General features: G+C 50.4%; 3 protein-coding genes, 1 long non-coding RNA gene and 1 pseudogene across 4 annotated transcripts; 1 reads left to right on the forward strand and 4 right to left on the reverse strand.

The window, feature by feature from the left end:
• Positions 1-1,446: 1,446 nt before the first annotated feature.
• On the reverse strand, positions 1,447-2,442 carry LOC121837540 (baculoviral IAP repeat-containing protein 7-B-like). The gene has a single exon (XM_042293154.1). It carries the CDS (start codon positions 2,440-2,442, stop codon positions 1,447-1,449), a length of 996 nt encoding a protein of 331 aa, XP_042149088.1.
• A 4-nt stretch (positions 2,443-2,446) lies between these two features.
• On the reverse strand, positions 2,447-3,520 carry LOC121837541 (baculoviral IAP repeat-containing protein 8-like). The gene has a single exon (XM_042293155.1). The coding sequence runs from the start codon at positions 3,518-3,520 to the stop codon at positions 2,447-2,449; it is 1,074 nt and encodes a 357-aa protein (XP_042149089.1).
• Positions 3,521-4,315: 795 nt separating this feature from the next.
• On the forward strand, positions 4,316-5,703 carry LOC115317593. The gene has a single exon (XM_029977254.3). It carries the CDS (start codon positions 4,324-4,326, stop codon positions 5,701-5,703), a length of 1,380 nt encoding a protein of 459 aa, XP_029833114.3. The 5' UTR covers positions 4,316-4,323.
• Positions 5,704-16,746: 11,043 nt separating this feature from the next.
• LOC121837542 lies at positions 16,747-17,788 on the reverse strand (annotated as a pseudogene).
• Positions 17,789-20,372: 2,584 nt separating this feature from the next.
• Positions 20,373-21,486, reverse strand: LOC121837533. Its single transcript, XR_006078180.1, has 3 exons — positions 21,420-21,486; positions 20,492-20,562; positions 20,373-20,430 (listed from the first exon to the last, which is right to left on the reverse strand). It is a non-coding gene; the product is annotated as an uncharacterized LOC121837533 (long non-coding RNA).
• Between the last annotated feature and the right edge of the window lie 329 nt (positions 21,487-21,815).

Raw genomic sequence — 21,815 nt, forward strand, 5'->3', positions numbered from 1 at the left:
CTCAAGACCATACTCCTGAGGAACGCCCCCCTATTGTCAAACTCTGCTCTACAATACTTGGCGACCTACGCTCAATCTCTCGAACATCTTCAAATCAGCAACAACGGTGGCCGTATCAGGAACGAGGGATTGATTCATCTGGCTCCTTTGCGTCGACTCAAGAGTTTGTGTCTGACTGGAATAAGAAACGCCAGTCGAGCTGTCCTTCGAGTGATATTGCAGAACAACGAATCTATATACGCTATCTTGGTGATAACGACGGAACTCTTCACCTCTAAAGATAACGTGACGCACTTCGTCTTTTGCGCTTCGAATCAGTTGAGTCAGGAAATGTACGATTTTGTTTTTTGTAGCGAAACGTTATCTCCGTTTTCAGATAGCGAGTGAGGGTATATATACATATGGACTATACAGCAAAGCTAACCCTACCTTCTCCCTCGACACGACACGACTAGTACCCTATAACCCAAAGCGACAATGGCTCGACTAGGCAGGACCCCATCTCTCCCGCTGACCGACAGCTGCGTACAAGCGTTCGCTCAGTCCAGAGTGTCAAGCGTGGTGGATTGGAGAACAGTGGTGCTTAGTATATACCACGAAGAAGAGGGCTACGCTTGGGACAACGTGGAAGGCCAATTTCACTGTGCGTATACCGAAATTTCAATATTAAGAAGCTTTCCTACGCACATCACATTCTTGGAGTTGGTGCACTATCCGATGCTGCGAGACCGCCACGTCAGTGATTTGGTTCGTTTCTACCCGAACATCAAGACTTTGCTCCTACGTCACGCACCCGGCTTGACCAACGACTCCGTAAAGTGCTTAGCGGACGGTCTACCTAATTTGACTCACTTGCAGATGGGCTCGTGCTATCACCTAGACGACGAAGCCTTGATGTATCTCGCAGAAAAGAGGATCATCGACGTTGGCATACGGAGCCTCTGCATGATCGGACTCGGATTCATACGCCGAGAAACGCTTCACCGATTTCTCAACGCGCATCGAAGACTGACGGCCGTCCTACTCACCGCTAGAGACGTCCCCAACAAGGACCTCTACCTTGGTGAATATACTTTGTGTATTTCTAGCGCACTGTCTCCGCCACTAAGAAACATTGCGCCAACCGACCTAGACGTTATCGAAGGTGTGGACGGTGTTGTGGGTGACATCGAGTACCGAGACCTCGACAGTGACGACGGTGACGGTGACGACGGCTACAGTGACGACTACGACACTGACGCCGACGAATATCTCGAATCGGACGACGACAGAATGCTGGGTCCGATCGTCATAGACACCTTCAACTACGACGAAGAAGAAAACTCAATGGGCGAAGAAGACGACTGAGTTATGCTTTAAAATAAATATTTCACGTGCTTATATTTTTTGAGTCACGAATCGTTCTTTTGCATGCACACTACACTAGTGCCAGTACAAATAGTTTATTTAATGAATTCGATACATTCCACTCACTGTAGATTTACAAAGGCAACAGACAAATTGCTCTCTCGAATTGTAAATCATTGGAAATAGACAATTTAAACATAAGGCGGCGTGGGCACATGGCAAAGTAACTATACACACCGGACAGTTCATGCAGACGACGCAAATCGTCGTGGACGGATCGGACCGCTTCATGGAGATGCTCGTCTTGTCGATGCGCGTGGGATACGGACGTCCTGCGCTCAGCGCCGAAAAAGAATCGCTGTTTTCGAGAAAGGACTTTAGCTTGTTCGGACAGGAAAGATCAAACTTGGAAGTAGCCAATGCTGTTATAAAGTCTAGGCTGTATTTGTTTGCGACAAACTCAATGTCCTTGGTATATTCTAGCAACCAAAATAAATCGCTATTTCTATACACGTCGGACACCTCCTTGATGTAGGTTACACTCGCGCACAATCGAAGATAGGGGCAGCGAGGGTTGTACTTGGCGTGTTCCTCGACTGGGTCGTCGTAGTCGGCTTCCCACGAAAGCAACCGAAGTCCGCAACAAAAGCATTCCACGGTCCGATCGGTCAGGTAATAAAATCCCGCAGATGCCATGTAATCCACGTCAAAGACGTCTTCTTCTTTCGGCCGAGCGTCGAAGGAGGCGAACCTCGCAGTGTAAGTCTGAAACTCGGGCCTAAAGGCAAGCGCTCTTTCGGTCACCACCGCCGAGATGTCTGGACTCAGCGTGCTTAGCGGTGCGTCACAGTTGGATTCGTGCAGTCCTTGGGGAAGTGTTTCGTCCGAGGCCACGATAGTAGAGAGTTGAGTCTTTTGCTGGCACATCGAGCAGCTGATAATCCGCTTCTCCGGATCGTAGGCGAGTCCTGCCATGGCAAAGTCCTTGGGTGTGGGGATACTGTTGCGCAGAGGCCACGTCGCAAAAGTTTTGAAGTCGGACATCACCTTGGCCACAGTCGGGTCGTGGTCGAAAAGTCTCCAGTAGAAAGACATGTTCTTAAGCAAAGTAGACTCTAGAAATAAAGTCGATTTTGAGTCTACAGGCCTTGCAATGTTTGAATAATATGGTGCAGTCGAAACACGACACGCAGTGTCCGCACGGCAAGTAGGCAATGTTAGCCGGAGCCTTCCTGCATACGATGCACATCTTAGTTGATTCGTCTCGTGACTTTATAGCGGAATAGTGCGTATCACTGATCGCGCTATCTGTCACAAAGTTACCCCACCTACCGATAGCCTTGTGATCGAACGAAGGAAGGGCGTTCACTGGCTCAAACAGAGTGTGACTGCCCAACGGAGTCGCCTTGCTGCTCCGAATGGCACTCACCATCGCCGATACGTTCAAGGGGTGCGTCAGGTTGGCCGTGTACAGAGTACTCATAGTCCTGTTGCGGAACTTTGGGTCCTTGACGAGATCGTCGATCTCGGGAAAGTGAGACGCCCAGTACATCTCGCTCCTGTAAAACTTTTCGACTGCATCGTGCACGTAGTAATAGGTCTTGTTCACTCGTAGAAACACGCAATTGGGGGACCTGCGGGCGTGTAGCAGCCACGGATCGTCTTCTTCACAGTCGAGGATCGAAAATACTTGCACCCCGCAGTAGAAACAAACGATTATGCGGGTCACTATCTGTTCGCTGGAGAGGTAGCCCTGCTCGTCGTCTTGCGAGCAGAAAAAGCCGGCCTTTGCGAACGCAGGGCCTCGAACATCGTGAAAGGTCTTGGCTCGAATGTTCTCGTCGACGTATCTCTTGTAGACCGGCTGAGAGTAGCTCGGCAAGACGGACACGACCTTTGCTACGTTCAGCCGCGGGTCCCTGTACTGCTCGAGAAACTTGCACGACATTCGGCGGTGAAGGTCCATCGGGTGAAAGGTGAGCGCCTCCCAATCCTGTTCGGCGACTTGAAATTTGCAGTGCCGACAGTAGATGTGTTTCCGGTCAGCGCAATATTCTAGGCCGGCGTAGGCAAAGTCTCGAGGCGTGGCTCTGGTGCGAAGTCGCCATTCGGCGAACGTCTTGAAGCGACGCACGATTTCCTTGCTTATGGGATCCGTAACGAGGTGCGCCATAGCGACGATAATGAGAGGAGCCCTCTACTCGGTGCGCAATATATATTCTCTCCATATCTAGGCTGACCTCGACTGGGAGCGGAGTCGACCTCCTATAGGCGGTAGCAATTTTGTTTATTATAAAAATGTCTGTCGCAGAAAATTTTTTAGACCTGTTGAAAAGGGGACGATGTCAACACTCGGTGAATCACGAAGACGCCACCGATATTTTATTACCCGTATTCCGGCAGCAGATAAATCCAAACGTGTCTTACAGGAGACTTAACGATAAATACGTACCCACGCTCCAGAACGACATCTCGACCTTACTCGGCTACTCGTCCAAGAAACTCATGCAGCACATTACCAAGGCGCACACGACGCTCCTGACCAACGAAGTTGTGGAACCGGTTGCACATATGCTCTTTGGCGTTTTCAAGCTCTGTAGTTACATACTGATGACGGTCGACATGGAACAGATGGCCATCCCAACGCTCCTGAATGACAATACAGTATTTCACTGCGTAATGGGAATCGAATACGTACGAAACAGTCTCAACATACTTAGGAAAACCTCTTCCTCGTCGACCACTCAGCGCCTCATCAGGGATCTGAAGCCCTACGTGGACGCGTACGCTACTGCCATTCTGCGCCTGCTACTCCTCTACATCGAAGAGATCTTTTCTCATGCGCGCGAGGCGACTCGCGGTATGGCGGTGGGCGCAAGGACGGCAGCCAAGATTACGGCGGTCATGCTAGTATCCCTGTGCAACTACGCGGCGGTGCGCGTAAAGTGCAACCCCATCTTTCAGTTTGAGAGCGCCATGGGCCACAACTGGCTCGACGTGGCCAACGGTCTCAGCCTCGTGCACAGGATCACGCAGCCACACACCGTCAACGAAAACATTGTCGGGGCCATTCGCGTAAAGTTTTCGCAAAACAACAAGCCACAGGACGTCATCAACCTCCTGGTCGAAGAGAGCAACAGGTTGTACACGAGTAACGTCGAGAACGGAGTGTACCGCTGCGACACCGACTACATGACGCTCCGAACCGTCATGCCTGCCGAGCGAGTCACGGACGACGTCAACATCATCGATCCGGCCATCTCCACGACGCTGCGTGACCACAACGAGCTCATCATGAAGAGTTCCGACACGATCCCCGTGCCGCGGACCAACCACTACGTACTAGCCCTGCAGAAGGAGAAGGCGCCCGCCACCGAGGTGTCGGTCCTTAACATCGCCTCCATAATAGAACAGTGTATGAGCAACGGGCGCGTGGACTCTCGCTTCGTCGAAGTGCACAAACAGTCGGACCAGGGCACGCAGGAGCTCAACAAATTTTACAGCCAGGCCTGTTGCGTCTCGCCCCGTAACCTCGGTCTTTTTCTACAGTGCCTAAACTTTGAGATGATGGACTCGGACATGTTTGGGGCCACCTTACAGTGCCTCAAGATGACCAAGGGCATACCCACTCCGCGCCAGGAAGAAATTGCCACCTACTCAAACACGGCGTTATTTCGGATGGCCACCAACCTGTTTTATCACACGCGTTTCTGCAGGAGCTACCGCGGCGAAAACACCTACCTGTACGACTCGCGCTTCTTTAACGACTTTCTACTCTGGGTCCAGTCGCCCAATTATCTGGAACACCACATCTCGCCTAGCGTGTCGTCGTCCATCATCTCGTGGTGCACGTCCATGTCTACTGCCATGCACACTACGCGCGACGCCAACGGAGCGAAGTGCGCCATGGCGGCCATATCCACGTGCGAGGTGGACCAACGCGTACTAGCCGACTTTTTGAACATGTTCATCAAGCTCTTTATCGAGGACGAGACCGAGATTAGCGTCATCAACAAGAAATTTCTCGAGAAGGAACTACTCAAGGCTTTTGCTTCCGTGTCTAATTGCTACAACCTGTTTAGGGGGCAGTTTGTTTCGGCGACGGCCTTGCGCCTCTTCCTAGCCCGTTGTAGGTGGTCCGTGGCCGACGACGTGGAAGTCATCGTTCCGGTCGAAACGAAGTTTCTCAACAGACTGATATGCGACAGCGACGACCTGTTGTCCAACTCGATGCGAGACAAGCTTCGTAAAACCATGGAAGACGTCTCCACGATGATGGCGCCGCTGCTCTCCAATCCATCCACGTCCACGCCTCGCAGCAAGGACGACGACAGCAACGTGCCCGTATGCATTTGAAATAAAAAACCGCCAACGCCCCCATATACATTAACAAAAAGGTTCGGTGACTGATTTGAACGATCGAGGGAGTAAAATGTTGAAACAGGTCACGTTCGTCGATATTTTTTCGCAACAAAAAATGAGGACCCTGCGAGACTATCTCCATTGCGAACTGGACCTTTCGGTATCGATACCCTATAAAATCTGGATCGCTATCGCAAATTTCTTTATTCAAAACAACGTCCCATCGGTCGTAGAGGGAGCAGAGTGTTGTCAGAAAGACAGCTCGTCGTCCCACTATCTACTCGTCTTTTCATACAGGGACAAGGACGCCAACCGAGTGGTGGTGGACTGTATAAACTTCATCAACGTGCTGCGCGATCTCAAGGTGCACGACGTGATATGCACCAAGCACTACGTCTACCTCTACGTCCGTCACTCGTCGGCGCATCACAACGTGCATGCAATTCTACCCTTTCTCCACCACGTTCTGCAAAGCTATGTAAACGACAAGACGACCACTTTGCCACTCGATTACACTTTCGATCCCCTGGAAGAACAAGAATCCTTCTTCGACGTGATTCCAGTCACGTACCACGGCACCTACGAGGTGACCACCTCTCTACCGGCGCTCGTGGCCAAAATCAAACCCAAGGAAGACGGACAGTACGTGTCAGATCGCCTTTATTGCGAGAAGCATTGGATGTGTCTACACAATCTGGTCGTCTCGAGGCTCGTCGACTGTTTCTACTACATCACCATACAGAAATTGCAGATATTAAAAGATGTTACAAAGTCAAACACTACGTCCACCAACGACTATGGCATTTACAAAGTGTCGTATTACAAGAAGTGACTCGCTTTCGCTTGTGTTTGTCTGCTTTGCCTAAAATAAACGCTTACGCTAGCTTGCACGCTGCTATACATCTGTCTCTCTATGTGTACGCGTCTCTCTATGTGTGTGTGTGTGTGTGTGTATCCAAACAAACGTTCTTTTATTCACAACATGTCGTTGTAAATGGCGTCGAAACTAGGAAATCGGAGGTTGCTCAGTCGCCGCTTGTTCTTCTTATAGGCCCGTCTGATGAGGCTAGTGGTGAACGTGCGAGACCAGTCGCTGCTCTGTCTAAAGATGCACAAGACGCGCCGTAGATCCATCGTCTTGATGCAGGGACACAGACAGCGGGTCTCGTACCACTTGTAGACGGCAGCAAGGGCTTCCACGTCCGACCAATTGTCGTAGTCGTCATCAAACTCCATAGCACCCATCATGTAGAGCGCCGAAAGCGCCTTGATGGCGCTGGAAACCGCAAGGTGTTCGCCGCTAGATTCGATAACGTAAGCTCGTATGTCCACCGCAGGTTCCAACGCGTCGCTGGCTTTTAGGGCCCTTACGACGCTCGCAACGTCGGCGAGACTCACGCGGCACGCCTTGTTCTGCCCCATGGTCGTGATCGATCGCGTGACGAAAGCGTTTGTTGTCGCGTCCCTCTCTACCACGCGGTCTTCGTACACAAACTCTACTGGCTTTACGTACCACGCTAGCCGGTCCTGTTGCGTGGCGTAGAGCGCGGTGTACTGAAGCAGCTTCAGGTATTTCGTGACAATCTCCTCTACTTTCTGCCGACGCTCGTTCGCCTTGGGCCAGTCCTTGGACATTGCGGCCGCTCGCCTCCGCGTAGTGGACCCTTCCATAGGTGCCGCGGCATCGACCGCCGCCAGTAAAATGTCAAAGAAGCTAGTCTCCTTCGTTGCGGCGTTCATCATTGCGCGAAACAGGTCCACCTTCTTGCCGTCCACCTTTTTAGATGAGCTTATCATAAAGGGGAGCATCTCGTAGCCGCCGTACAGCAAGATTGGCACCACAAACGACAGCGGGTGAAGATCGGAACCACTGACGCGTACAGCGCGAGTAAAGAAATCGTCCTTAATGTGGTAGTAACCCGCCTGACGACTGGGAAGAGACCTGTCCAGCAGAGACACGGCGTGTTGCACGCCGCCAAACTCGAACCTGTGTTCGTCCTGTCGCTTCTTACTCTCGCTGTACTGGCGGGCCGAATACACGTAGACGTCTCGCGAGGGTATCTTTTCCACGACCGCAGCTACCCCGAGGAGAATGTCCGAATCGTCGGTGACAACGACGGACACGTCCCAGCGCTCGTCGTTTGGCGGCGGACACATTAATGAGTCCACGACCTTGATGTCGCCTTCCCCCACGTAGAAGGGCGGCAAGATCGTAAAGGACGAGAGTTGGTACGCTGCAGCCGACTCGTTCGAGTAGCCGTCAATCACCTCTTTGGCGTAGAGTGGGTTCTCGAGAAGCGTGGCATATTCCCTGACGTGCTGCATCACGTCCGAGGCCGCGGTCAATCGGCAGATTGTGGCCATGGCGTCTTTGCCGTAGCGTGCCAAGTTTTTGAGCCTTCCGTTCAGGACAGACTGCAGTCTCGAATTTTCGATGGTCCGAACTCGCTTGGTGTCCTCGCCAGACGAGTTTTTGATGACGTTGGTCAGCTCTTTACTGCGACGCTTGTACTGCTCGGGCCACTTTACCGTCGGCGACATTCCGTCAAACACCACCACCACGTCAACTTCCACACGCCTGTTTAGGGACAGCCCCTTGACGACCCTCTTGACCGTCCTAGATATGCAATGAAACACCGTCGTGAAGAAGGCGTCGTATCGGATGCAGCGTTCGCCCGCTCTCGCCTCGTACTCCTGGTCCCAGTCCAAATCTCGAAGAACAAACGCGTCGTCTTGGATATAGTCTTCGACGTAATCGCCAACCAGATCTCCGTTGGTCTCGCGAACGTAGTGTTTGATAATCTCGAGGTTCAAGGCTTCCCACGCTCGCTCTCGTTCCTCTCGGTCGGCGATCGCTCGTGCGGCATCGATCTTGTCCGCAAACGTCTTGAGATGGTGGTCCGTCAGCGAGTGCTTGCAGTGGTGTAGAAAAATGTTACCGTCGACGACGACTTGAATGCGCGCCGACTCTCCGATCACGAACGAGGACGTCACGCTCTCATAGTCAAAGTGACGCGCAGACGGCGTAGGCGAAAAATACGTCCGCAAAACGAGGTTCGTGGCCGTCTCGACGTTACTGCCGGGGTCGTCCAAGAGTTGTAACTGAGACTCGAGTAACGGTGCCAGTTCCTCCTCGACGGCGCGGTTGCAAACTGCGTTGAGTGTATACCAAAGGTTTCGGATACCCATGGTGTCAATACGTTTATTGTGTGGTTGAGGGGCGACGCTTAAGTACTCTCATCACACAAGGTCACGCCAAATAATGGAGGTTGTGTTTTTTTATTGGACGAGAAAGTGATACAGTATGCGTAATCCCTCTACCTGGGTGAAGGGCATCGGGTGACCTCCACTCGAGTGGGTAAAGTAACGCCCGCTCCCCTTATTTAGATAGAGGAAGGGCTCTTGTAAAATGAACTTGAGGGGACAGAAGCGCTTGTTTGTTTCGGGATCGAGATGAGTGGAGAGCACAATCGAATTGTCAAAGCCGGGTAGCTCGAGGGTGCTGCCTGTGGGTACGTGCGTGTATGCCGTTTTGCTCGGCACAAAGCTGACGATCGGCTCGTTGGTTATGTTGTTGATCAGAGATGGAATCGCGGCAAGACCCCTGTTTATTCTCTCTTCCCAGTCGCTGTGTTGGAAGAGGACGTTGTCCACGGTGCGCAGCACGTCTAGTAGCCGAATCTTTTTCGTTGCCGTCATGGCGTTGGCAATCACGCTCGGAATTCCTATCGTCTCGCACAGTCGGGGTAGTATGGTCTTGACGGTCGACTCGACGCTCTCGACAATTTTCTCCACCACGTCCTCTTGCAGGCCGGAAGCCTTGAGGCAACCCACGCCGCCACTCGCGATGCCTCCGCCGCGCTTCTTTCTCACGGTTCCGTCCAGGTAGACCATGACGGACGACGTCTTGACGTTGTTGATGTCGTTGACCACGTCGGAGATGGTGGGTTGCCGCACGCCCAGAAGGACCTCCCTCTTCTTTAGCGAACGGAGCTCGGCCGTGGCCACGCCGCGCGGAACGTAGAGGCACGAGTCGTAGGCAAACTTGTACGCGTTGCGGATGGCGGCGGCTGTAAACAGGTAGTCTCCGTTGTAGGCAGAACTAAATAACTCCAGGTTGTACATGGCGCGCACGCCCAGGGCTACGGGCTCTTCGCCGACGCCACCAGTTCCGCCAAAGGGCAGATTCGTGACTGTGCTTGCCAGCATTGTTATTGCGTCTGCATTCAACCAGCCCGCCTGATAGGTCTGACTCGAAAAGATTGTCTTCTCGTCGCTCCAGTCGCCTTCCACGTAATCGTTGTACGCCGGAACGTTTTTGAGAAACACGTAGGACCAGAACATGGGGTAGCGTTCCACGAGCTTGGGGTGATTCCTAACCAAATACGTGACGTGATCGTACGGATCAATCACCGATTTGTACTGGTCGTATAGGACGCGCCCGACAAAAGCCAAGTCTGCGCTCTCGTTGGTGTAGGCCGCCCTGCGTGGAATGAGGATCTCGATGGGCAGTACGGATCTCTGGTCCGAGACGCAGACGCGGACGTTATCGACGCTAAGAATCCAGGGAAAGGTTCTGCCCAAAACCTCGTAAACGTGTTTTCTAAAGAGACGTTCGCTACCGGCTCGATGGTCGCTCGCGGAAGTCACCGCGTTTCGGAGCGTGAGACTGTCGTAAATGTCGGATCGCTTGTTCTTGTCGGTGTTTTTCCAGAAATATGCCAGCATCATGTCGTAGACTATGGTCGCATTAGATGCTACGTTTCTTTGGTCGGGTGTCGTCAGTGGGACGGTGTCTAGTCTGTGATTCGCACTAGTACTACTACTGCTACTACTAGTAGTAGTAGCAGTAGTAGTACTAGTAGTTGCAGTAGTAGTAATAGTGGTCATGGGAGCCGTAGTTGTATGCACAGTCGTATTGAAAGGGGAAGTTGCGGCCGTGGTGGTGCTGTGGGGATTGTTGTAATTGTCGATTCGCGAAGAAGGCAGGAATGCACTCCTAAACATGTCCATTTTTATTTATAGAACGTTCTCGTACAAGTCGTCCGAAAAGTCGCTGTCGTTATTAATGCTGTTTACGAGCTTGTCCCGTTTACTCAATTCCTTTTTCGGTTTCCGTTTCCTTCTTTGGGCAAACAGGACGCGGCACATTGTGAGCGAAAGAACCAGAACGCTAAATGCTAGCAGTATCATAGCCCACAGAAAATAGACTCCGTTCATTTCCGAAGCCTTGAGTATAGTGATTTTAAAGGTCATCTCTTCTTCAAAGAAAAAAGTATATGGATTGCGATAAGGAATACGTGTCTTGTGTCAACGACGGAGACTGCTCGACTCTATGCACGGGGCAGGCAATATGCGGCAATTACGGAAAAGGAATCAGACGATGCGTACGCAGAGAACATTACGAAGCGTACAAGCGGCGCTCGCACGACGATAACATGATTGTCGTGTTTGCAATGAACAGAAATTTGGGTTATTTAGAACCGCGAAACGTGCCGGTGGACATGGTAAAGTACGCGCCAGACGCGAGAAGAAGCCCCCACGACGTCGCGTCCAACCGAAGATTGGCGTCGGAAAGCGACGAGCGAGACTCGGTGTGGCTACATATTTACGGACCGACGACGGCGGACGTGACTCCTTACGAGTACAGAGCCAGGCTTCCGAGGCGCCTGCTAAACGGGTTGTTAAAGTGCTCGCTCAACTTTCCAAACTTTGACGTCAAATAAAGACGCCCTTGTTGTATAGCATTCGAAACAGGTCCATGGAAGTGTAGACGACGCGCTGACTGCCATTCCAGACGACGTCGTAGATTTTCTCCTCGCAACCGAGAGCTCGCATAAGGCGATGCTGCTCGTGCGTAGGGACGTACGCGTCGGCTGTCTTGTCCCGCTTCGAGTGCACGACTTCCAGTTCGCCCGGCGAAAGTAGGACGGTCGTTCCGCGGTTGTCCGGACTGTAATCGTCACTCATCAGGTATAAACTATTATTTAGAGAGTTCCACCGCATACCCACGTTATCCCAAAAAACGCACTGGTTTTCTTTCGAATATATGTACACGAATACGGGTAGTCCTTTAAATTTCCTCTTCAGTATATTATACGCGGCAGGCAGAGAAGCCAGTAGCCCTACGACATAGTCCATAATTGGTTTTTAATTTATATAAAAACATGCCGGTGCGGACGCTTTGCGATGTGGAAGACAAGCGCGTCTCCGGGTTTGACAAAATACTCGACTACATAACCTGCAACGTTGACGGACGATTTGGCGCTTCGGCTCTCTTTAGCACCGAATGTCTCCAGTTTCTGATTAACGTGCCCATCGCCACGAAATTCGACGGAGACAAGCCCCTCAGTGCCAAGGAGCTCGCGGACTTTATGACGCTAAACAAGTCCAAACTAGAGGTCTACGAAAACGTCGTCAAGAAGTGCGGACTGGATTCGGTGTATCACTGCGAAACGGAATCGGGCGAAGGCATTCTCCGCATCGCGCTCATGAACGACAACTCGTCGCACAGACTCAAACGCATCGCCGCCAAGATCAACGGAGAAGTCGGCGGCATGGGGCGTGTCGTGTCGCTTCACACGCGGAAGGACACGCAGCCGCTCGCCAAAGTCGAGGCGCTCGTACACATCGCGCAAAAGGCGTGCGCCGAGCACCCCGACCTCAAGTACGTATCCTACATGCAGCAGATTGTGGTGACGGTAGAGCTGAAAGACGTTGCCGTCAAGTACGTCCATTTCCCAGAACTCTGTCACGTGGTGAAAAAGAACACCGACTATATAAAGGAGCACATTAGCGTGTTTGAGCACTTCTCCTTCCTAAAGGCGGCTGTCATTCCGCTAGATCACCTCCTGACTCAGGGCGTGCGCGGAGTCCACGTGGTGCGTGTATGTCTTCTAATGGAATCAGGACTCGTCGACAAAATATCTGCCGTGGTGGAAAAAATCTAAAGAATGTGCGACCTTCGGTCTATCCAACTGACCGATGTCGGCGGTCGAGAATACGTCTGGAAGGTGGAAAAGTGCGCGGACGTAGTTTTGAAGACTGTCGACGACGATTCCCAAGAAGATAGCACCGTGACCATGTGCAAGGAGGTGGTCGAGATACGGCTGGGGCGCGGCGAGGAACCTATAGAGTTCAGCGAGCCCAGGACAATCAAGGTCGTCTTCCCCATACCAGTCAAGGGGTCTTCGGTCGTCGGCGCTCACGACAGCACCTACACCCTCTTGGCCGTTAAGTCAACCTCCTCCACCGGAAACCCTCTGTGGTGGACTCGCTACGCCTGTCACCAAACATCGCTCTACGTTCCGGATCCCATTGCCCGATCGAGCAACGGTAGAGGACGTTACGCGGCACGAGCTCATTTCATTTTGAGAATAATAAATACGAGAATATTTTTACAATAGTATCAAGCTCAACCCCTCCCACATGTGAAGCGTCGCCGGCGGCCTGACTTGCTTTTCACACACTGAGTGTCCATACTATTCAATCGAGCACATGGTACACGGACGATTGGTTTTTGTGGGAATAAAGACACAGTTTCTGGTTTGCGAGTGTTTTTTTTCTTATTTTACTAGTGAATCACCGCACGGTCGTAGTTGCGCACACTCTCGATATAATATTTCGGAGTGTCAGCGCGTCTCACGACTAGTTTCCGCAGGGTCCTTCACGTACGCTCCCGGTTGAGCTGGGTTCCGAGCTCGGCCACGAAAAAAAAAAAGGCAGTGTCCACCACTTCCAAAAACCCCCATGTAGTCCTCTTCGTACTTTGGAATCGTGGACGGGAACGGTGGGGCCAACACGTCGCAGTATTGGCTTCATTCGACGTGGTGGGTTCCTACGTTACCCCCCGCCTTAGGTAACGCTCCCAATAAGTCTGCTGTTCGGAAAGCTAGAGACGAATGCACCTTTTCCCAGAGCGTTGACATTAAGATGTGCTAAGGTCGATAGAATACTTAATATGAAACAAAAATTGCGCTGCGCAGGTGTTTGCCCCTTTCGAAGAGCCTTCTACCGCGCCTATTGTTATTCGTTGGAAACGACTTTATGCATTTTTAATTTTAAAGCGAATGCTTTACCTCCCGCCTTAGGTAACGCCTCCAGAAGTCTGTTGTTCGGAAAGCTAGAGACGAATGCACCTGGTCCCAGAGCGTTGACATTAAGATGTGCTAAGGTCGATATAAGTCTTAGTATAAAGCAAAAATTGCGCTGCGCAGGTGTTTGCCCCTTCCGAAGAGCGTTCTAGCGCGCCTATTGTTACGCGTTGGAAACGACTTTATGCATTTTTATTTTTAAAGCGAATGATTTACTCCCGCCTTAGGTAACGCCTCCAGAAGTCTGTTGTTCGGAAAGCTGGAGACGAATGCACCTGGTCCCAGAGCGTTGACATTGAGATGTGCTAAGGTCGATAGAATACTTAGTATAAAGCAAAAATTGCGATGCGCAGGTGTTCGCCCCTTTCGAAAAGCGTTCCGCCGCGCCTATTGTTACGCGTTGGAAACGACTTTACTGCCTTCCGAAAAGACGAACGAATACGCCCATTTCCACCCGGGCGATTGGCTTTTGTGCGAATAAAGACACAGTTTCTGGTTTGCGAGTGTTTTCTTTTTATTTTACTAGTAAATCACCGCACGGTCGTAGTTGCGCACCCTCTCGATATAATATTTTGGAGTGTCGGCGTGTCTCACGACTAGTTTCCTCAGGGTTGTCCATGGACGCTCCCGGTTGAGCTGGCTTGTCAACTCGGCCACGAAAGCGTCAGTATCCACCACTTCCCAAACCCCCCTGTAGTCCAGTTCGTACATGGGGATCTTGGACGGGGGCGGTGGGGCCAACACGTCGCAGTCTTCGCCCCACTCGACGTGGTGGTTCCCCACGTAGCTGGTGATGACGCTGTGTACAAAACAGAGTATTCTCCGCAGCCCGACAGCATCCGTCCGTTTCGACGGCACGATCCGCACAAATATCAAGAGATAGTACTTTGTCACCACCAACTCAAAGACATTCAGATAATGGCACGCATTTATGATATTAATCACGTCGACTATGCGTTGATCCACAGAGTCTACGGTTGGGTTCGCGAAGGCGACCACAAAGTTCTTGATAAAACAGTTGTCATTGCAAGAGACAATGTGCCCGCACTCTATAAAATATTTCAGAACGTGCTTCGTGGCGGCGCCGAGATGTTTTGGCACATCCACATAGGGTTTAAAAAAATCGTCATACGAGAACATCTTCTGAAGATTCTCGTAGTTGGAGGCCCACTGGTCGGCGGTGGAAATTTTCTTCAGGATGGACATGGTGCTACTCTCGGGCTGGCTCGAAGCGATGTGGGGGAAGACGGCAGGGTTGACTTTGCTGTAAATACAAGCAGTCGCGTCGGAGAAGCCCACGTGTTATCAGATGACGAATAAGAGTCGCTCACGTGATATCACACCATGCGTGGGCGGTATAGGGGGGCAGGGTAGATGAGTAGAGTATTTCGCGATTCCATTTTTTTTTTCGTAGACGGCGGTAGTCTTCTGTCAAGGTTATCTCGGCACTATGTAAAAGTCATATCGGTCCCAACCGAGGTATGTGACGTAACAATAGTACTTGTTCGTGTCGACGCCGTTGCAAATGACGGCGTTTCTCAAATTCATCCACTTGCGCTCGCCGCACGAAGATGATAATTTTTCAAAATCCTGTTGTTTGTAGACGCCCTTGTATTTTAGACCCTCCACGTACTTTAGCGTCTTTGTTACGCGGTCTTCTTTGGACACGTCGTAATAATCGTACCAAATTTTATAAAATCCCGATTTGGAATTGAGGTAGCCGTTGAGTACGTAGTCGATCAGGCCCAGAGTCTTTGTAAACTTGTGACGACCGCCGTACAGTCTCTTTTTATATTCAAGTTGTAGAAAAATTTGCCGTCGGCTGTACATCATGTCGGATATTACGACGTCTCTACAGGCGTTCACAAAGTTTACGACCATCGTCATCTTGTAGCGCGTGTCGTCGTCCACGGTGGTCGTGGCCTTGAACGTAAACACCAGGACAATGTCTTTGGCGTCTACCTGTTCGCAGGGCGGATCTTGGACGTGGTGATTTTCCGCAAAGTACCGGGACACGTAGACCAGGATCGTGGGGTCTATGGAGCGGCACACGTCCAAACCGACGTCGATGTAGTCTCCGAATGCAGAAGTCGACGGCTCTGTGTCCGCCTGCCCCAAGTCTAATCGCTCGAGAACCGGTAGTTCCATTTCTTATTTACTATTACGTATCAAAGACGGGCCCTCTCTGTATACGAGAAAGGCGAGAAAAACGACAGCAAAAAACAGAAGTATTGATAAGATCCCAACGACTATCAAACCATTCTCAACGTCGGATAGCCGATCGTGCAAGTCTCGGTTATATAAGTAAATGCTCTGAAGCATGACCCTGTAGACGTTGTTGGTTTCATTAGTCATTTTTATTATTCACATACTCGCTCGAAAACAGAACGGCAAAGGCGCACAGGCAAAAGATGGGCGTCACCCAACAGACGGCCGGATAAGAGTCTGTGATTGGGTAGACGAGTTTTTCCGCTTCGTGCGGCACAAATAGCGAAGCGTCCAGTACTTGAGGCACGTGCCTGGCGAATAGTAGGTTCGTTTCCTCGACGAGTCGATTGTCGATCTCGAAGGCATAGACGAACCTATCCCCCCCTCCTCTTCGGTCGTCGTTGAGGCGAATGCTAACTTCCCGGTCGGTCAGCGGTGGATCAAACACCCGGTCTTCGTCAATAAAGAGAGACTTGCGGAAAGACTGCACGGCCGCCCTCTTGTCCGAAGGGACGTAGACCGCTTCTCTGGTGTCGGAGGCAGTGTAGGCGTCCTTGGCCTTCGGGCGCACCTTGGAATATTCCGTGTGTCTGTAACGCCCCTCGTGGAATGCGGCCTTGAGTATGTGGTGCGTCCAAATGTCCCCCATGTGTTTTTGATTAATAGAACGTAGTGTAGATGCAATAGTAAATGCTATAGGTGGGTCATAAGGACCAAACGAAGTTAGGCACGAAACAATCATCAGCTCGGCTACAGGGAAGCTTTGGAAATCAGTCGACAGATGCTGCGTGGTATTTTTCGAAGGTCCTCTGGCGATGTTCGGCGGAGAAGACTGGTGCCAGCACAGCCTCTGTCGACGCAACCCGTGTTTGGAAGCGTTTTCGGTCAATGGCCATCTGCTCCCAAGATCCCTTGCGATCCACATCGTCTGCATCATGGACTTTCATAAAGGCGTCTCCGGTTTCAAAATTCACCTGGACCAAGATTGGAACACATTAAGAAAATATGTAGAGTAGCACACGAAAATCGATCGACAGTTACTACTTCAGTCAAAAGTGCCTAAGTGCGTATAAATTCGGCTCCGCTTTTTTGGAAAGCTACATGAATGAATGGATGAAGCACCTTTGAGATTCGATGCTGGGCTTGTTGGTCGGTGTCGTACTCCCGATTCCATCTGTCGTTTGCGTCGTCTACATGCGGCGAACTCGCCGCCCCGAGTCCTACGCAGTACACTTCGTTGGAGATCCTCGTCGGCCGAGATCGCACGGACCCCGAAAAAAGCTCTTTCAACAGTGGCGTCACAGAGAAGTCCGAGGGGCAGTCGGACACACTCGTTTCTTCGCCGGCGTTCACTTCGTCCCAGTCGCTACCGGTGTCGCTAATATCGTCATTCCCGCCCAGAATAAAGGCGATTGTGGCGTTAATGGGGGGTCGCGGTGACGCTAACCTTTTCTCATCAATCTCCGAGTCTGGAGGGATGTCGAGTCTTAAAATCGTTTCCTTTCCTTTTGTTGCAGAGCGGGCTATGCACCTGCCCTGGTCGGGGGGCGATTCGAGTGCTTCACCGGTTGGCTTCAACCTCGATTTCGGCGATCGCCTCCGTCGGCGTCGCTCGCACCTCCGACAGCCCGGGAACTTCGACTCCATCGACACATTCCAAAGGGCTGGGTGGCCGTAGGAACTTTGGGCGGTCGCACTTCTGCATTTTCCAAAGGGAGCGCGGCTCCTCTTTTTGTTGACTCCTTCAGTCTGTAGACTTTCTGGGTTTCATTAGTCATTTTTTATTATTCGCATACTCGCTCGAGTTTTTTCGCTTCCGTGCGGCACAAATAGCGGAGCGTCCAGTACTTGAGGGGACTTAGACCGCTTCTCCGTTTTTTTTTTGGAGGCAGTGTACGCGTCCTTGGTCGTCGGGCGCACCTTGGAGTATTCCCTGTGTCTGTAACGCCACCCTCGTGGAATGCGGCCTTAACTATGTGGTGCGTCCAAATTTGTCCCATGCATTTTTTATTAATAGAAGATAGTGTAGATGCAATAGTAAATGTACACCGACATGGCGGTACAGGTTATCAGGCACCAACGGGAAGTACGCACGAAACGATCGTACTCTAGTTTACCGGAGCTCTCTCGCCACATGTCTCTTGCCAGGTTTATTGTGGCTTTGAATAGCCTCGAGATTGCACATGCATATAGCACAGATACGACAAAAATCGGATAGATCAAGATGCATAGAAATTGCCACAAAGGGCCGGGTAGATCGCCGTCTTCCTTTTCTCGTATATTCTTTTCAATTTCCTTAGCAGCGGCTCGGAAGGCTCTTATATTTGCTTCAATTTCCGCGTGTCTATCTTCCTCGCTAGTGCCTTTGGTGATCAAGTAGGCTGGTTTAGTCGCCATGAGTATGCTCGAATTCTTTTTTTTGAGGTGCAATGCGGTCGAAGGTTTTTTGTCGATATATCTTTCGGATTCTTAAAAAACGCATTCCAAAGGCATGGTCAGCGTGCTGCGGTCATTTAAACACACCCAGGGGACTGGGTCTGTTTTTTTTTAGGCTTTCTCCCATTTTTCTGTAGCTGAATCTAGCTAGGTAATTTTTACCTCACAGGCGTATTTGCTCCTTAGTGTAATTTTTCGTAAAAAGCAGAGAAGCCCCTGTGAGCATCTCATAAGCTCGCAAAAAGCGGATTGGAATGGAAGTGGTTGGCCGGTTTTTTTTTACAAATAAAAGCTCATACTAAAGTTTAATACATATCCAAGACCTAATACAATTGACTGTCTCCCAATAGAACCATAGAAAAAGATAATTTTCCGATACTCGACCTTCTTTTTTTTTGGTGTCCGTTGTACCAGAGGGACCGACGGACAAAGATATTTATTTCCATACTACCCCCTCTCCCAATATTGGCTTTCTATTATCGCCTTAAACAGATGTGTATGTACACACCACGGGGCGTGAAAGAATAAAAACACAAGTGTTTCTTGTCGTACGATAATAAGTTTATTTAGGCCATGGCGCCACCCTTTTTGAAAATAAAGTTAATCATCATCATTTAATAATAAATTCCTTGTTTTTTGGGATCAATATAATATTTTGCAATGTCGCGATTCCGAACGACGACCCTTCGCAGCTCGGACCACTTTGTGGTCCGGTCCAGGCGAGTTCCCATCTCCGCCATCAGGTGGTCCATATCTTCTACTTGGAAGATGCCGTGGAACATCGCGGTATCCGATGGAGGTGGAGGGGCCGCGATGTCCAGGGACTCGTCCCATGCATTTTCGTCTTCGCCCACGTAGTCGGATATGACTTCGTGGGCGAAGCCGAGTACACGGGATAGTCCACTCGAGTCCACCTTCCTTGACGGTACTATTCTCAAAAACAGTACCAAATAATTTTTCGTTAGAGCAATTTCGAATACGTTCAGAAAATGCAACGAATTAAGAAAGTTAATAATTTCTACAATTCGACGATCAATCGGGTCGCCGCATGCTGAAAAGACTGCGACGACCGTCTTGAATCGCGAATTATCGACATCTGCGATAGTATTTTTCGAATCAAGAAAATATTCGAATACTTTTTGAATTATAGTTAAAGCCAATTGAATTTTCAAATCAATATATCCTTTAAATAGGTCCCCGAGAGAACTGGCCCTTGCCGGGAAGGCGCGGCACCAGTTCCTCGTGACCTGAACCTTTTTGAGAATTGTTGCCGCCATGGTAGAGATGTGGTCCTTCTGGTGAGCCTGCGTAAGAATGGAAGGTAATGAACAAAAGAAGTGCCTTAGAAAATGAAGAGTAACTTACAGAGATGGGTCGAGACCAAGAAGAGCTGCAACGGTGCTGTTCGGAAGCTGGGTTTAGGCGGTGGTCCTGCGTAATAATGGAAAGTAATGAAGAAAAGAGGTCGCTTACAAAATGAAGAGTAACGTACCGAGTCGGGTCCGAAGTGGCCTGGGGGTAGGTGATGGGTCGGTGAGTCTAGGGGCGGTGGGCGGTGAGTCTGGGGCGGTGGGCGGTGAGTCTGGGGCGGTGGGCGGTGAGTCTGGGGCGGTGGGCGGTGAGTCTGGGGCGGTGGTCGGTGAGCCTGCGTAATAATGGAAGGTAATGAAGAAAAGAGGTAGCTTAAAAAATGAAGAGTAACGCACCGATTTGGGTCCGAAGTGGCCTGGGGGTATGTGGTGGGCGGTGCGCCTGGGGCGGTGGGCGGTGCGCCTGGGGCGGTGGGCGGTGCGCCTGGGGCGGTGGGCGGTGCGCCTGGGGCGGTGGGCGGTGAGCCTGCGTAATAATGGAAGGTAATGAAGAAAAGAGGTAGCTTAAAAATGAAGAGTAACGCACCGAGTCGGGTCCGAAGTGGCCTGGGGGTATGTGGTGGTCGGTGCGCCTGGGGCGGTTTTCGGTGAGTCTGGGATGGTGGTCGGTGAGCCTGCGTAATAATGGAAGGTAATGAAGAAAAGAGGTAGCTTACAAAATAAAGAGTAACTTACCGAGTCGGGTCCGAAGTGGCCTGGGGTATTCGGTGGTCGGTGAGTCTGGGCTAGGCGAAGAGAGAGTAGTGCTGTGGGGTTCCAAGTTGGAGCTTTTATTCACTTGCGTTATCATGGGTCAACACTGATTTCTCCGAAGTAGTTATCTGTAGCCATTGAGACTTACGTCCGCACCGATATCTCCAACCTACTTATCTACCGAGGTCACGATACTCGAGCCCGCAGCGATTCTTTTTCTCCGAAATAGTTATCTATCAAGGCCATTGAGACGTAGTTTTCTACCGATACCTCCAACCCCACTTATCTACCGAGGTCACGATACTTGAGACGGTACCGATTCTTTTTCTCCAAACTAGTTATCTATCGAGACTTAGTTTTCCACTGATATTTCCAACCCACTTATCTACCGAGGTCACGATACTTGAGACGGTACCGATTCTTTTTCTCCAAACTAGTTATCTATCGAGATTATTGAGACGCAGTTTTCCACTGATATTTCCAACCCACTTATCTACCGAGGTCACGACACTTGAGACGGTAGCGATTCTTTTTTCCCCCAAGTAGTTATCTAGCGAGCCCATTGAGACGTAGTTTTCCACTGATACCTCCGACACACTTATCTACCGAGGTCACGATACTTGAGTACAGCAGCGATTTCTTTTCCCCCAAGTAGTTATCTACCGAGCCCATTGAGACGTAGTTCCGAAGTGATATCTCCAACCTACTAGACCGCATCGATTGCCATTTTGTAGCGAGTATCGTCCTTCACGGTATTCGCGGCTTTGAAGGTAAAACACCAGACCTCGCCTTGCCTGCTCGAAATCTGATCTTAAGGATAAGACTCGCGTGAATGTAAGATCATTCCCCGCACTGTAAAAAAATCCACGAACACTCTACGTTCAATAAACATTTTTTAGATGAAACTTACCGTGTAACGGAGGTTTCGCTGGCTTGTTGATGTGACTTCTACGGAAACCTACTCCTTTATATAATCCATTACACGAGTCACTTCGTTTAACCTTTCATCGAAAATATTCCCTACCCATTGTCCTGTCAAGGTTTCAAATTTTCTTCACTTAACCATCTGATAGCAAAAAAAAAAATTTCCTAACCATTGTCCCGTCAACTTTTCAAATTTTCTTTTTCTTACCATCTCATAGCAACGACACTACGGTTAAACATTTTCAGAAACAAAGGACAAACACCTTTCGTGTCTCTCTATACCATACAAGTCTAAAGCAACTACTTTCTTAGTAACAAAGGTTAAAAGCAAGGAAGGAGTGGTGTTTTGTTTTTCTCAATATAAATTATTTTATTCGGCAGT

Source organism: Ixodes scapularis, unplaced genomic scaffold (genome assembly GCF_016920785.2).
Source record: "Ixodes scapularis isolate PalLabHiFi unplaced genomic scaffold, ASM1692078v2 PGA_scaffold47__10_contigs__length_4178495, whole genome shotgun sequence".
NCBI classification, from domain to species: Eukaryota; Metazoa; Arthropoda; class Arachnida; order Ixodida; family Ixodidae; genus Ixodes; species Ixodes scapularis.

Bases quoted from the DNA above. Each gene is read 5' to 3' on its own strand.
- LOC121837540 (XM_042293154.1), bottom strand. From the start codon at position 2,442: ATGTCTTTCTACTGGAGACTTTTCGACCACGACCCGACTGTGGCCAAG.
- LOC121837541 (XM_042293155.1), bottom strand. From the start codon at position 3,520: ATGGCGCACCTCGTTACGGATCCCATAAGCAAGGAAATCGTGCGTCGC.
- LOC115317593 (XM_029977254.3), top strand. From the start codon at position 4,324: ATGGGCCACAACTGGCTCGACGTGGCCAACGGTCTCAGCCTCGTGCAC.